We start from the raw sequence: 16,776 nt of genomic DNA on the forward strand, positions 1-16,776 counted from the left end.
GGGTTCTTATCCCTGCATCCTCCTGTCACACACAGCTCTGGGTTCTCATCCCTGCATCCTCCTCTCACACACAGCTCCCAAATTAAAGGAGATGCCTGCTGTTTGCCATAGGGAGCCCTTGCTCTCCCTCCCTCTCTCCTATTCCAGAATAACCCAGCATCCAGGCAGGATTAGTTTTCTTTTTTTTTTCACTCTTTTCCAGTGACTCCCTGCCTGACATTTCTCCTGGCCAAGCAGTCAGTAAAATGCCCCTGGAGCAGGTGGCTGTAGATCAGGGCAGTGCTCATTCAGTACTCCCTGCCCCCTGCAAACACCCTGCTCAGCCTGTCCTCAGGTTCCCACGAGCTTTCAGTGCTTGAGGTCAGCCTGTTCAAGCCCTGGGAGAATGAAAGCCTGAGCTGCAGGTCACAGAATCAGAGTCCTGTGGTGTCTGGTCTGTGCACAGAGTTAATCTCAGCCCTGGTGTGACTGCCTTGGTCCTTAAGGCACCAGGGTACAGAGTGTGTGACCAACATTTAATTAGAGTAGAACTGCTCACTCAGGGTCACCCAGCTGCCCCTGAGCCCATCACTGCCATTCAGCCACCCCCACCCCACAGCCTCTCCTTACCACAGGTGGCATTGAGGAACAGGACATCAAAGAGGGACAGGTTGGCCACCTCAGGGGGGTGGGCACACCTCGTGTCTGACGCCTCCAGGACTCTCACTTTTCTGTCTTCCACCCAACGGGGCAACCAGGACAGTTTGCAGTCACAAACAAATGGATTCCAACTTAAGTTTCTGTCAGAGGGAGATCAGAACAAGTTAGGGATTAATGTGACATGTGCTAAGCCTTAATTACAGCAGTGTGCTGAGCCCTCCCTGTTCCCATCTGTGCCACTCCACCAAAAGGCTTTGGAGGAACTGGGAGAGGAGTTAATGAATAGGGAATCAAGCAATAATTAACGTGATTTTTCTAGAGGCTAGAATTAGGCAAGTACTCCAAGTACTTTTTTAACTCTACAAATAATTGTTGCAATTAGAAGTAAATGACAGACACAATCATATATCCAAAATAATCTGCCATGCAAGAGCTCCAGGGTATGAGGGCAGCCTCCTGCTCAGGAGACTATTTACAGCCCCATTAAAAAATAGCCAAGAGAATAAAATTGATCTGTCAAAAAAAGAAATGCAAAGTCAATGGTAATTTTTCCATGTGGCAGTTCAGTGAAAAGAGGGACACTTTAATTGCAGCCAAGCTCAATCCAAATTACAGCCTTTGGCACTCAGCTGTGAGCAGGGCAGAGCTGGAGCTGTGTGTGGAGCTGATGCCAGCAGGGCTGGGTGTTTGCAGGGCTCAACCCCGACTCTGGGGCTGAAAGCACCACTTTGCCACCAGGCTGAGCAGGGACAGGCTCCCTGGGACCCAACCCTGGGCCTTTGTGTCTTTCCAGAGCAAACTGCAAAGCTGAGACTGCTCCTTGTGTCCTGCCATCAGGTACAATGTGGGGCTGAGCTTTTCTCTCACTTGCCAAGGGGGCTTGCACAGGGTTAATCCTTTGGCTCAGCCAGAGGCAGAATGCTATTTGTGCTGTGACTTCAGGGATCCCTCCTAAAAATGTGTGGCTTCCCCTCACCTCCCTTCAAATAACATCAAAATACTTCAATTAAAACACAAAACCTAAAAACTTGAATCACTTAAGGACAACATCTACAAATGGCTTGGACACCTCAGTCAGGACCTACCATGCTGCAGGAATCACTGGATGCTCCAGTCCCAGGCTGTGACCATGCAAACAGGACAGTGTGACCCAGAGCATGGTCAGAGACAAGAACCTCAGCAGAGCTGGTGTGGGAGAGAAGCCAGGAAGACAAAAAAGCAGTGGCAGAGGCTGGAGATACCCAAGAGACAGAGGCAAAGACCAGGAAAAAATCAAAACTAAAGGACAACAGGACCCAGGAGCAGGACACAGCTTGAGGAAGGAAATGGAGACACCCCTAAAAGCAGCTGCTTGGGTGGGCACCTGCTCAGCAACTCTCCAAGCCAGCACTGACTCCCACCCCACCAGGAAAGGACAGGATGTTTCAAGGAAAGGTGTAAGTAAAGAACTGGGAAACAAAGAACATGAACTTACATTTCACTTAAATTAAATAAATTATCAAATATTCCATCTTCTAATGTAGAAATCTGGTTGTGGCTTATATCTCTGTAAAAGAAAGAAAAGTTTATCATGTTAGAAGCAATTTCCTCCTCACTGCAGCTTTTCCCAGGAGGGTGGGGAGCCCTGGCACAGGGTGACAGGAGAAGCTGTGGCTGCCCATGGATCCCTGGACATGTCCAAGGCCAGGCTGGATGGAGTTTGAAGCATTCTGGGACAGTGGAAGGTGCACTTTAAGGGCTTTAAGGTCACTTCCAGTGCCAACAGACATCTTGTGATAATTCTCCTTTTCTGGCCTTGAGCTCCTCTCCATCCAGCAGGACAGATGGTCAAACCTTGCCCAATTCCAAATGCCAATAACTCCCAAATGACCAGACTGAGCAGCTGAAGGCCTCAGGGAAGGAGCCCATGGACAGGATCATGAGGTGGATTAAGAACAAAGCAAACCAGTGCAGCACCAGCCAGGGCCCAGCTCAGCTGTGCTGGGGGGCACTGGAGGACTGGGGGGCACAGCAAGTACTTACAGCTTTGCCAGTGAAGTCAGGTTTCTGAATAGCTCAACATCTAAACCACTGATGCTGTTATTGGAAAGATCCCTAGGGAAAAAAAAAAAAAAAAAGTCACCCATTGTTCAACCTCATTTTGTCACACCTCCATTACCAGACCTCAGAAGAGCCTCTCTCCAAACTCCAGCCAGAATTCCAACTGGAAACGTGGTGTGCTAGAGGCAGAGCATATCTCCCAGCCAAAGAAAACACCTTTCCCAAAACCATAAAGCATTTGCTGCACATATAACCTGTAAAATAGACCAGGAGTGTCAGGATGTGCCCCCACTCTGCAGCACACCTGGAACAATTACACCATGCCACACGTGGCACTGAATGTGATACATCCTCTTAAAAGACATTCAAGTCTAATCTATGTTCAAAGAAGTCATTAAGAAGTACTTTAAACCCAAGTAGTAATTAACTCAGAGAATAATTTATGATGAACTTCCAAGTGTGCTCCTCGTGCCAAAACCCAATCAGTAATTACACAATTGATGCGTCAACTCCACGTTTTAAACATCTTTTTGTCTCTTTGGAAAAGCTTAAAATGGAAGAAGAAACAACAAAGAATATTTTCCATTTGAAATCAGGACAGATTATCATTCTAAAAGAAACACTGCTTTAAAAAAATCTCCAGTTGCTCCCAGTAACATCAACAGCTTTCAGTTCATCCAAACTAAACCCTCCCTGTCCAGCCCAGCTCTCTCCTCACCCACCACCTTCCTCCCAAAATTTAAATTTCAGTCAGAGAAGAAGTGAAAGTTTCGTTCATCAGCCTCCACTTGCTCCCAATAAACTTCACTATTCGTTTTCAGAAAAATCTCCTTGGCCTAAACCTTCTTTCAGCAGCATCAAAACACCCCAAGGCCATGTGATGGTTCTCATCCTTCATGGATTTCTGGCTGAGTCCCCAGGAGAGGACAGGGCTGGACACACTTTGCCACCAGAGACCTTCTCCTGCCATCTCCTTTCTCACCTTTTTTCCTACAAACACCTCCTCTCATTTCTCCTGGCTGCCTCACCTGTTATTTCTATCCCTTAATCAAGTTTGATCTGACATTTAAACTTCATTTATCCAAATGAAAATAATTCTGCCAAACTGGCAGGAAAATTACGTGCGATTCCAGGAAACTGGGGATAAGTAACAGGGATGGATGTCTCTTTAGAAGGTTTATTTTCCCTGATTTTGCTGTCTGGGAGTTCTTTGCCAAGCTCAGAGTGGATTCACAAAAGTTCACCAGCAACACCAATACAGAAATAAAAGAAATGTGCAAAATAAAAGTTTAAATTAGATAGAGGACGTTAACAAAAGCATTCAATCACTCAGTGATCTCTGTCTCGGAGCAGCTGGGACAGCACTGAGGAGCACAGAGCATCCCTGCTGAGCACACTCTGCACAGGGGACAGCAAAGTCACCCCCAAACCTGCTGCCAGCTCCCTCTTGGAAGACAAGCACAAGGACAGCTGGACTGGAATCCCAGCCAGGACAGAGCCTTGCTCAGCTCCACCTCTCCTTGGGCATTTTGTGTACACTGATCCCCTCTGTCCCTCCTGCACCCATTTGGGGAAGCACCAGAGGCACCAGACCTCCAACCAGCCACCTTACAGGGAGACCAGTACAAATATTTCCCTTCTCCTCTGAAATACCTGGAAGTTGCCCATTTAGTTTTTAGGCAGCACCTCAAGTCCAAGGAAAGGAAATGGGAGTTTCAGCTCAGATGCCTTCCTGCTCCTCGCCCAGACAAGCAAAACCTCCAAAACAAACCATTCAGCTGCTACAAAAACAGGGCTCTGCCATTTCCAAGAGCCTCTTCCAAGGTGCTCCTTGGCTGCAGGGGGAGCGTGGGGCAAGGGGAGCTTGGGGAGGTGTCAGGACACTCAGATCCTGTCTTTGGGGTGCCAGCACTGTAGTGTCTCATGGCTGGAGAGTGCTCCTGTGCCCTGCTCTCCTTTATCTGCTGATAAAGAACCTGGGCTGGCATCCTGCACACTCCAGGGCCCAGCAGATACCAGGTGGGACCAGCTGAGCTCACCCACCTGAGCACCCTGACCCACAGCCCAGCATGCAGAGATGTTCCCCCACTGGCATTCCCAGGGGAGAGCTGGGGCTGAATCCCTGGAGGCTGCAATTAACCCAAGCCCTGGCACTTTGTCATTTCACCACAACTCAGCTACTGCCCAAGGTTCCCAAGCTCTTGGCTCTCACCTGTCTCCCACACCCACAGGCACTGCTGAGCTCCACCCAGGCCAGGCACCCACTGGTACCTACAAACCAGGGCAATCCCCTTGCTACTTCCTTGCCTTCCTGATCCCAGGAGGAACTGCTAGAAAACCTCTGTTTTCACCCTCCCTGACCTCCTGGAGGTCTGCAAGGGAAGCAGAGCTCCTGCTGACAGCACAGCTGGGAGAAGTGAGGAATGGTGACGGATCCAGTGCCTGCCACCTCCACCTGGGAGCCAGGGAGCTCATGGAAATCATTTCATGCCTTCCTGGCATGGGAGAGGTGGCTGTGAACCAAGCTGGGCTGTAGATAAAAAAAACAAACCAGGAAATACTGAGCAATAGTAAGGCAAAGGCTGTGGGACAGAGCTCAGCCTGGCGGTACCACGAACTGCCACGACTGTATTTTCCCAGCCCATTGCCAGGCTGGAGGAAATTCAGAGCAGGTTCAAGGCAGAGCTGAAGCCAGCAGCAAACAAGGGTCTCCATTGACATCCTCTGCACACACAGCCTGACGCCCTCCTCACAAGGAGAAAGAAAAATGTCATTTCCTGTGGCTCAGGGGACTTTAGGAACATGCTGTGCCTCCTGGAAAAGGGCAGCCATGAGTCCCAACTACTCAGTCCTGTCTCAGTTTCCACAAATGGAGCTGTAAATGTAAAAAACTGTAAAATGGAGCCAAGCAATGTCATTCTGTGGGACATTGGGGCACCAAAACTCTCCAACAGCTATGGTACAGGATAGGAATTGTGTTACTGAGAGCTCCCCACACTGCCACGTTCCACTTCCCAGCAAAGGCAGAGATTCAAATACTTCTGGAAAAGGGAGGTGGTTTAGTGAGGAAGGTGAAGCTTTGGGAAATAAGGGAATATTTAGTAATGAGGGCGTCAACCTGAGCCTTGGGAGCCTTCAGCTCCATCCCAGCCCTGCTCCAGCCCTGTGTGATGCTGGGTGCATCCCTGAGCCTGTCTGGAGCTGTGGATCCCCATACCCACCTCACAGAGAGGGTGAGGATGGATCCACCACAGACACCACCAGCCCGACCTGCTGCCCATGGACTTGGGGAATCCTGGGGGAAAAGGCATCAAGAACTGGCTCCTTTCTTGGCTGGTGGAAGAGGGAGGGAGCAGGAGGGGGCAGGAGGGCTCAGTGCCACCCACTCCATCCCTTGCTGATGCTCAGAAACCCCCTCAGTGTCAGCCTAGGGGTTATTCCTGCACATTGCTGTGGCCAGGCTGGTTTTGGGCACTCTCTTTGCTCCCTCATTCCACAGAACATATAATGTTCAGCAGAGTATGGGCGGCCCTGCTGCCAAGCCTGATGTCATGCTCTCATTATGTCATTTGTGGGCCCTCTCTGCCTCCATTTCACAAAAAGGGAGGGAGGGAGGGAGAGGGAGGGCAGAACTTCCCCAGCCCTTTTGGTGCAGGGAGCCCTGCCAGAACAGTAATGGGAAAAGCATCCAGAGATGGAGAAGTGTCTGAGTGAGAGGAGCCTGCATGGCTGGGGCAGAGCACGGCTCAGGAAAGAAGCTCCAGGGCTGTAAACCACGACCAGGACTGAGGTTTCTGTGGGGCAGCAAAGCTCCAGAGGGGCCAGGGAAAGACAGCTCCCAGTAAAGCCCAGTAGTGCTCCCAGCAGTGCTCTCATTTCTTACCCCATCACACAGGTTGTGGCTGCCCATGGATCCCTGGAAGTGTCCCAAGCCAGGCTGGATGGGGTTTGGAGCAGCCTGGGACAGTGGGAGTTGTCCTTAAACATGGGAAGGAGTAATCCTGGATGGGCTTTAAGGTCCCTTTGAACACAAACCATTCCAGGACTCTGCAAAAAGCCAGGCTGCACCACCCCACACCCTGTGCCATAAGAACAAGGGACACAGGGACATGTGAGGTGGCTGGTGAGACACAGCAAAACCCAGAGCTTCCAGAGCCTTCCATCACCTGCCAGATGCACAAAGTGCCCCAGAGAAGCCCTGCACAGCCCAAAGGCTGCCTCCCACGTTGCCATGGCAAACACTTCCCTGTCTCCAGGAACAAAAGGCAGCAAGGAGCTGATCCTGCCTGACACACAGAACAGACATTCAGAAAAGAGCAGGAAAAACTCTGTGTGCTTTTGCCTGCCTGAGCCAGGAAAAATTACAGAGTTTTGCTGATCAGATTTCTTTTTTCCTTCGTCTTTTGGCTTGCACCTTTCCAAGGAAGCACAGCAGAAGCAGCAGCACTTGTGTGCAGAGGTGAGGACAGAGATTATTTCCACAAATGGTTCTGGAAATCTAAAAAACCATGGATTTTCCCCAGGACCAAGAGGGGCCTTTCACTGGTGGCAGGCAGCTCTGAGCACCCTCATCTCCCCGAGGCTGTCACAGCACAATGACAATTTATTTATTCATTTTGGATTTATGTGTTTCAAATGCTGGCCCAAGTCCTTGGCTCTCTCCAAGGAATTTGCCCCATAAGACTTTTTTTACAAAAATTCATCTAAAAATGGAATGTTTTTCTTCCTACAGCAAAATCCTAATTGTTGATATGAAATGCAAGGGGAGATGAGCATCTCTGCAATGTTCTGTACACTCTGTGCTCTCCTGAAGAGAGCAGAGCACTCCCAATAGCCCTGGCAGGGCAGCAGTGCCAGGAGCAGACCCAGGTGTCTCTCCCAGCTCCTGCAGGACCATAAGCAAGTCACTCCATCACTGTGGGCTCCCTGAGCAGGGGGATGAGGCAACACTCCTTCCTCACCTCACAGCCTTGCCTCCTCCTGCTCAAGCCTCTCCCTGAGCACCAGCACAACAAAACCCTTGGATCTGCAGGAGTAAATCCAAGGCTGGGGCCACAGGCTCTTCACAGCTCTGAGAAGAGAGCCTGAGTAGCAGGGAAAAGACTGAGCTGAGAGCTCAGGGCACCTCAGGTGACAATGTGCCCCCTGGAGCAAACAGAGGAGGTGAGACTGCAAACACCTGCAGGATGCACAGGCAGGGCACCTCTGCCACAGCCACGGGATGCCCATCACAGCCAGGGTGTCCCACCCATGCCCAGGCCACGATCAAAGCACTGCAATCACAGCTATGGCACTCCTGCCACAGCCAGGGTGTCCCAACCATGGCCAGGGCATTCTCACAGTAGTCAGGGCATCCCTTTCATGGCCAGGGCATCCCAAGCATGACTAAGGTGTCACAACCATGCCCAGAGCATTCCAACCACAACCAGGGCATCCCAACCACAATCATGGAATCCTAAACACAGCCAGATCATCCTCACAATAACCAGGACATTTCAACTAAAGTCAAGATGTCCCAACCTCACCCAGGGCATCCTCACAACAGCCAGGGTACCATTTCCTAGCCAGGGCATCCCAACCACGGCCAGAGCACCCCAAACAAGTTCAGGCTAAGGCCTCCCTGCAGGTGGGAGCTGTCTGCAGAGCAGCTGTGGCTCCAGGAGCAGCTCCTCACATCCCTGCAGCCAGCAGCTTCCCGCAGACTTTCCCAAATAAGGCTGTGGAGCCGGAGCAGGGATGGAGGCACTGCACAAAGGGGATGTGTTACCTCATGCAGCGACGTCATGCTCTGGCAGGGCTGTCCTGGAGCCATGGCATCATGTGCTCCATCCCTCTCCTCCCCAGCCTGGAGGCTGTGAGGGGGCTCCCAAAATCCAGGACCCACAGCTCAGCTCCTCTTACAAGCTATTCTTACACTGAGCTGATTTCATCTCTGCACTCCCAACACCCAGACAACAGAGCCAAAGGGGAGGGGGCACTGGGGTGTCACCAGGGGTGCCTGGGGAGGCCAGGAAGGTGCTCCAGGGGGACAGGGAGGTGGATACAGGGATGGCCACCCTTCTGAGAGGCCCCTCCCAGCTTCTGAGCCACCCGAGTGACCAGGAGCCAGCAGGGACCGTGGTCCATCCTTGCTGCCAAGTGACTTCATGTGGCACACAACAAGGAAGAAACCTCAGGCATCACCCAGCCCTGGGACACCACAGCAAAGGATGGGAACAGCAGAGACCTCCAGCTTGGGAAAGCAGCAACCCAAACACTGAAATCAAGCTGATGTCCATAATTAGCGCCGCACGTAAACGAGCTGTCTGCAGCTCCAGCCAGGGAAATGTCAGCCCTGCAAACACTCATTTGTTTCATGGAAAGTCTGCAAAGCAACCAAAGATGTGATAAATCCAAGGATCTTCCTAGCATACGTGGCAGAGCTCAAGCAGATTCTGTTAAGACCCCTGCAGCCCAAAGCCAAGAGCTTTCCACGCAGATCCCTTTCCATACAGATCCCTTTCCACAGAGATCCCTTTCCACACAGATCCCTTTCCACACAGATCCCTTTCCACACAGATCCCTTTCCACACAGATCCCTTTCCATGCAGATCCCTTTCCATGCAGATCCCCATTTCTTCCCCCAAAACACATCTGTGCCCACATCCTGTGCCACTGTGTGCCAACACACAGCAATTCCAGTGCCAGCTCTGGTCTCCTGAAAACCCAGCATGTTTCCAAGTCAGCATGTTGGGAGCCCAGGAACATTTGATTTTACCATAAAAAGGGGGCCCTCTGGAAGCTGTAATTTAAGGATTACACAGCTGAGCTACTCAGTGCTTAATCTTCCTGACACCAAGTGAAGAGTTTTCAATAAATGTTTAGGTATTATTGATATTAACTCACCACTGGGACAGGGAATGGGATAGATAATCTTTGTGTGCTGGTTTTTTATTACTCAATTAGTATTCATTTTATGAGTGAGGCTTTTCCTTGGACAGCTGTCCTCCAGGGATGTGAGAAACAATAAAACCCCAATGCTATTTAGTCTCAGCAGTGTAAATTCTGTAGTACACAAGAAATGAGCCACAGGCAGGGTTCAGAGGATGCAGGAGGCTCGGGATGATGCTGGACTGATCACAGGGATGTGTCACTGAGCAGACAGGGGAGCTGGAGCCAAGGGACACAGAGAACTCCAGGAATTCTTCTCCAAAGAATGTCCTGTCTGCAAACACCAAGTCTGAATGGGCTGTCCCTTGGAAACTTTCTGGGGTGTCTGTGTTTGTATCCCAAAAGGAACAGAGGAATAATTTGGGCATCACTGACACAGAATGAGACACGAAAACCAGGGACTCCTCCAAAGCACAGGGAGATCTGTAAAAACCTTCAGGCCACTTCCCAGCTCAATTCAGAGCACAACCCAGCTGAGAGAATGTGAGACTGATAAGGCAGTATCAGATCAAAAGTAATTTCTTCAAACAGATGGGAAATAATGCTCCCATTTCTCACACAGGAACAGTCAGTGTGTGGCACTGGCAGCACAAACCAACGGAAAACAAAGCCACAAGCAGCAAAACACAGCCCCCAGAGGGGATCAGGGAATCCTGGAATGGTTATGGATAACCACTTCCACCTCCTGCCACAGGCAGTGGCACCTTCCACTAACCCAGGTTGTTCCAAGCCCTCAGTTCATAAAGGATTGAGGATTTAGGAGAAACAGCAGCAACCAAGCCAAGCCTCTCATGGCAGGTAAAACAGACACAGAGGGCACAGGAAAGCCTCTGGGGTGGCTGAAGGACAATGTCACCACATCCCTGACCCTCTCCTGCTCTGCACCTCCCACTGCTGAAGCAGTACAAAGCTGAGCAGACCAAAGCAAAATGGGGTTTTGGCCATTTCTTCCTTCGTCCTTTGAAAAGTCTGAGCTCCAGGTCCTGTTCCTAAATTCCCCAGCCTGCACCTCCTGCAGGCTCATGGAGCACATGGATGGGGATGGCACCAGCCTGGCTCCACAGAGACCTGCCAGGACCCACCTTGGTGCTGACACAGACACAGCCTCCCATTCCCTCTGTCCCCAGACCAGGGCAGATAATGCTCCTCAAACCTTTCCCCTTCACAGCTGACAGCCCCAATCTGTTCACCCTTCAGCTAACAGCCCCCTCCAACACCTCCAACTTTCCAGATTCCTGGGTGGTTGCTGAAGAAAAACAGTTTTGTGCCTATTTTAGCCCTGCCTGTCACTTGATTTTCATCTCCAATATGTTTTACCAACAACACTTCAATTAAGAGGCTCCCTGTTTCAGACTCTCACCAACATCCTTTATCTCCAGCATGAGATGTTCCCTGAAAACACTCCTGGGGAAAAGGGCACAAAGAAAGGAGACCCACTCAGGTCCAAGCCTGGCAAAGCATTGCTAAGGATGGAGACAAACTTTGAGCAGGATTTTGCATCACAAAATGTGCTGCAGAGCTGATGAGCTTCTTGACTTACTTTCTTCCTCCCAGAGGGAAAACTCATGGATTTGGGGCCATCAGATTACTTGATATGTTTAAAAATAGCCCCAAGTAAATGGTGCTGCTGTGATGCTGAGCACTGCCCTGAGTTCACAGGCACTGCCTGCAACAGAAAATCTCCAGAGCAGGAGAGTTGGGAGTAAAAAGCAAAGTGCAGCAGGTTCAGGACCCCAAACCATGGCTGCAGCACAATCCACTTGTATTTTCCCTACAGTCCTAATGTGAGGGCTGCTTTCCATGGTTCATCCCAGCAACTCAAACTCTGCACATCATGGGATTCCAACAATTCCTGCATCAAGCCCAAGCAGGCAGCTCCCAGCCTTCCAGAGGATGTTCCCATCTCACATGAACACTGAGAATCATGGAAAGGTTTGGGTTGCAAGGGACCTTGAAGGCAGGATGGGGATTGGAGCACTGATCTAGAGGAAAATGCCCCTTCCCATGGCAGGGGGTTGGAACTGGATGGGCTTTAAGGTGTTTTCAAGTCTATCATTCCATGAAACATTCTGAAGCCAATGTTCAATCCCTTTAATATCTGAAGTGTTGATTTTTTCATTCCAGTTCCTGACAAATACATGTGACATTGGGTCAAACTCAAAACTTTGACTCAGAATTCAAATTCTGACTTCTTGCAGAAATCAGATGTGTATTACACCTACGTCAGCATCTTCTGCTCCTCCATCTGCAAAGTTACTTTAAAGGCAGAGGTTTGGGAGATCTATTTTCCATAAGTGGATTTTCCATGTTGACTGCCACTAATTACACCATCCCCTTTAATTTTTAGCTAATGCCATGCAAGGCACAGCACTGTTTCTCCCTGGGACAGAAAATCAGGACATTGGGCTAATGAATGTTTGTACCACCCCATTTACCTTCTGTTAACACTGGCACCATGATTGTTTTGATCCAGTCCCTGGGAATATCCCTAAGGCCCCAAAATCCATTAAAAGCAAACTTTAATAGCCCAGAGGACTCTTCAGCCAGATCTTTTAAAATTTTTGGATGCAAAATATCTGAACTTGCTGGTTTAAGAAGGTCTAACATTAATAGCAGCTGTTTAACATCCTCCTCGGTTACTGTTGGAGTGGAAAGTGTTTCATCATCCTCATATGATACAAATACATCACCTGGCTTTTTTCCAAATAGAAAACAGAAATATTTACTGAGCACTCCTGCCTTTTCTGTATTTTCATTGATAATTTGACCATTTTCATCTATTAATAGACCAGTACCATCTAACTCCTTTAATTCCCAATACACTTGGAAAACTCTTTACTCTTCTAAACCTTTCTGGACACAGACTTTTCCTTAAGATTATTTTGCTTATCAAGATTCAATGAGCCTGAGCTGAGCCCATGCTCATCACAAATAACATTTCTCTTTCCTATCTTGTATATCTATTTTCCATAAGAGCTTCCATTTCTCACTCAGGCTCTCACAATGCCAGAGGCAGAGGTTTGAGCATCCACAGCTTCTCTGAGTAACATGTGCCCTGCAAGTGTTCCACCACCCTCACAGGAAGAATTTCTCCCCAGTATCCCATCTAACCCTCCCAGTGCTGGTGTGAAGCCATTCTCCCATGTCCTTGTCCTCCAAAGTTCCTCTGCAGCTTTCCCTGTGTCCATGACTGATTCTTTCAGGGCTCTTCTTTAAGGATCTGATGCCCCAGTGCTTTGCTCTTCCCTTCCTTGCAGTGAAGTTGATAAGGAAAGAGAAAATTAGAGAAATAAAAAAATTAATGCCCTGCTGTATCATCCTATTAAAAGAGGACCAGCTCCACCACATATCCCTCAGGGATGATTACAGCCTTAATTTGAAGCTCCTTCATTTGAAGCTGTTCCATAAAAAACAATTTTCAGTCTTCTCTGCTCTCTATGCAAACTATTTTTTTGTGCAATTATCTTTCCATCTTTCCATTTTCTCTAATTCTGGCACATCCACAGCAGCTGCTTTGTCCTTGAGATGTACAACCCTTGGATACCTGTGGGAGGTTAATGATGGAATCCCAGGATGGTTTGGGTTGGAAGGGACCTTAAAGCTCATCCAGTTCCAATCCCAACACCTTCCACTGTCCCAGGCTGCTCCAACCTGGCTTTGGACACTTCCAGGGATGGGGCAGCCCAGCTTCTCTGGGAATCTGTGCCAGGGCCCCACCACCCTCTGAAACAAGAATTCCTTCCCAGTATCCCATCTAACCCTGCACTCTTCCAGCTCAAAACCAACAGACCCGGAATGGTTTGAGCTGGAAGGCACCTCAGAGATCACATCATTCCAAGCCACCTTATCTGCACCCAGTCAGCCAAAGTTTGCACAACTCTTCCAGCAAACATGAATATGTGGGACTGTGTAGAGGGACCCCTCTGTGACCACCCCAGCCCAGAACCTTCCTGAGCTCCAGCACAGCCTGGGTTTCCATGCCCAGGGCTGGGAGCCACCTGCCCGCGTGGGTGCAGCCCCGTGGGCTCTGTGTGTGTGTTTGTTTGGGATTTTGTGAATAGGGCTGCTTAGCACGTTGAGTCCTCCCCGCAGGGCTGATGTGTTAGAGCCCATTGGCTCCCTATTCCCCGAAGGAAACATCTGCACATTCCAGACACATTCTGTAACGGGAGTGAAACCCATCCATGAAGTGAAATTTTACAGCCTCCACAGCGCAGAATAACGATCGCTGGCAAGGGCCAGTGGAAAAGTAATGTTTAAAATATTATTACAGGGAAGCGGCTGCCAGAGCCTCAAATTAATCACTTGAACGTGTCTCTGGTGCGTTATGTAACGCTGGGCCAGCTCCTGCCCGAGTGTGGCTCCACTCTGGCCACTTCCCACTGTCCAGCTCTGCTCCAGCCACTTCCCACTGTCCAGCTCTGCTCTGGTCACTTCCCACTGTCCAGCTCCCCTGCCCTCCCCCAGGGCAAGGACAGAGCCAGGCTCCCACTGCTGCCATGGGGACTGACATTCCCTTCTCTGAGTCTCTTTCAGGCTTGGGGACCACATTTCTTCCAGGTGTCCAATTTTTAAAAGGAAATCCCAGGAGAGACAAGGACAAGGGGGCATTCCTTCATCACCTCTGAAAAGCAGCATCTGTCACAGCAGCAAAAGGAGCTGCTTCCCACTGTGGTCTGAAGAAGAGGAGAAGCTATAGGTGTGCTGGTTAAACTGGTCTGCTGGTTTAACTGGTTTGCTGGTGTGGGCAGGTGACAGAACAAGGACATTGTGTTCTCCTCGTGCAGTGATCACTAACTGGCAGGATCCAAATACTATAATAATGCAACTGATGTTAAAAATACAATTTTTAAAAGTCTCTGAAGGAGAGCAGGAGCAGCAGAGGCAGACACAGATCCAGAGGTGAAGGAAGGAAACACTCGACAGCCTCAACCAGCAGCAGGAGAAGGAGTGAAACGAGCCCAGCAGTACCAGGGAGAATCCTGTGGGCCCACAGGAGATGCTCCCCCAGCAGAAACAAGGGCAAAACTCTGCTGTCCACCAGGCTGAAGATAACACACATGTAGCCAGAAACTTTGCTGATGAGGACATCTCCATCTTGCTGCTCCACAGCTTTGCTGGGGGATCCAGCCCTTGCAGGTGCTGAAGGCTCACCCCAAGCCCTGAGTGCCAAATTTCAGTGTCCCTGCAGGAACACGGGGGAGCAGAGGTGCTCTGGTGACAGGTGGCCCTGAGTCCTGGGTGGTCTCTGTGCAGAAGCCCTTCCTGAAGCTTGAGATAACAGAGTTTCCAGGATTCCATGGGAGAAAGGGCTTCCAAGTCACCCTTTAGCTGTAAACATCTCTCTAGCACAAAGGCTCCATAACTCAAAGTCAGGCCCACAAATCTCTACTGGAACAAAAACACTCAAGGAATTCCTTAAACAGCAGCTGTGGTTGATGTTCAGTGCTGTAAATCTGAGAGCAGAGCAGACCCCAGAGCCAGGGACAGACAGAGCACAGGGACCTGGCCTGAAGGGGCCAAAGGACAGCCTTTCCCAAATCCCCCATCCTGCTGCTGACACCAATTCCATCTCCCCCAGCTTTTTTCAAATGTGGTTGTTTGGGTTGGAGGGCTCTGCACTCAGTGTTTTTGCAGCATGTTCAGTATAGAACCTTAAATATCTTCCTTCTGAAAACAAAACCGAATTAGAACCCAATATAGAGCTGCTGGTTCCCTTACAAAAGCCATTTGCATGTTTCTGGCATTAATAATGTGTGTGGTTGGGCTGCTTCCTTTAAGCATTAGAAAGTCTTCTGTGATGCAGTCAGAATATTTCTGCTTCAAAAACACTGATGTTCAGAGGCCCCAGAGTAGGTACACAGGAAAAAGAGCAGCTTGCTTGGGCCTCAGCTGCCCCTCTAGGAGACCTTCTAAACAGGAGACAGAAAACCATTTGATCCTTGCACAAGAACAAAGAATCCTGGAACCCACAGGCAGGGACACCTTCCACTGTCCCAGTCCAGCATGGCCTTGGACAATTCCAGGGCCTTCCCACCTTCACAGGGAGGAATTTCTTCCCAATATCCCATTTAAATCTACTCCTCAGAGTGCTCTCAAGTCAGATCTTGTGCAGGTGTTGCACATTTCTGGCTCCTTCTGGACCACTGTGCACAGGAGCTGCTCGGTGTTCTCCTCTGGACCCACCCTGACCATTCGGACCCATTCAGGGACCCACCCACTCCCACATGTTGTACATTAAGAGATCCAAAAGCCCCTTAAAACACCAAGGATTCAAGTGACTCCTCAGCAGTGACACAGCTGGAATGACACGAGCCTGACACTGCAGCCAGGAAGGGTCCATGATTCCATGATTTTTCTCTGCGGAATCAGAGCAAGGATCACTGCAGTGCCTGCTCCCTTCTCACACAGGACCAATGCCTCTAATCCTTTTATAAGGACATCATTATGTGGAATAAACTGTCTAGAGAGGAAAAAAAAAAAAAAAGAAAAGGTCTTGCAACTCTGCTAATCTTCTTAATGATTTAATACCTGCAAATACTACAGGGAAGTATCCCTTTCCTGATCCCATTAAATGCTGCCGTACAAAACATCTCACACACTTCAGCATCCTACTGTGGATTTTGTTTTTAAACAAAGCCAATTTCTCTGGAGACCAAGCGAGGGTTTCTGATCCCACAGCCCCACCAATTTTAAAAAATCTTCTAAATGCCTGCCTGGGGGATTCCAATAAGTCCTGGCACAGATCCTCCAAATAGTAGCAAAGCTAAACAGGGTATGGCTGTTATTGCAGAGATCTCTCACTGCCAGCACAAATACACAGCCTGGACCATTCAACCTTTTACAGCAGGAAAGGCACAGACAATGGATGATTCACAATCAGCACTTTTCCTTCTACTACAGCCACCCCTTTTCTTTAATTATTCCATCTCTCTGGCAAGCAGCTATTCCCTGCAGCTTTTGTGACACTTTTCCCCCTGATTTCTTCATCACACTGACAAGGACAGGGCACATCCCAAAGCCCCCTGTTTGATTTCTCCATCTGCCAGGGGCTGGTGGGACATCCCAGGCTGGGGTTCAGCCAGACAGAGCTGATCATTCCCCCGTGTATGGGATTAGAACAAAGCTGCAACACTCAATTCCTTTGGAGAACTCAGAGTAAGGCTG

General features: G+C 49.5%; 1 protein-coding gene across 1 annotated transcript in view; it reads right to left on the reverse strand.

Annotated features, from left to right (window-relative positions):
• Positions 1-16,776, reverse strand: part of PKD1 (polycystin 1, transient receptor potential channel interacting) — a 74,250-nt gene that overhangs the window by 41,744 nt on the left and 15,730 nt on the right. The window contains 3 exon segments of the mRNA XM_079321186.1: positions 610-779; positions 2,114-2,185; positions 2,662-2,733. Of these exon segments, the coding sequence (XP_079177312.1) occupies positions 610-779; positions 2,114-2,185; positions 2,662-2,733 (314 nt within the window).

The sequence above is a fragment of the Erithacus rubecula genome (genome assembly GCF_903797595.1).
Source record: "Erithacus rubecula genome assembly, chromosome: 17".
NCBI lineage: Eukaryota > Metazoa > Chordata > Aves > Passeriformes > Muscicapidae > Erithacus > Erithacus rubecula.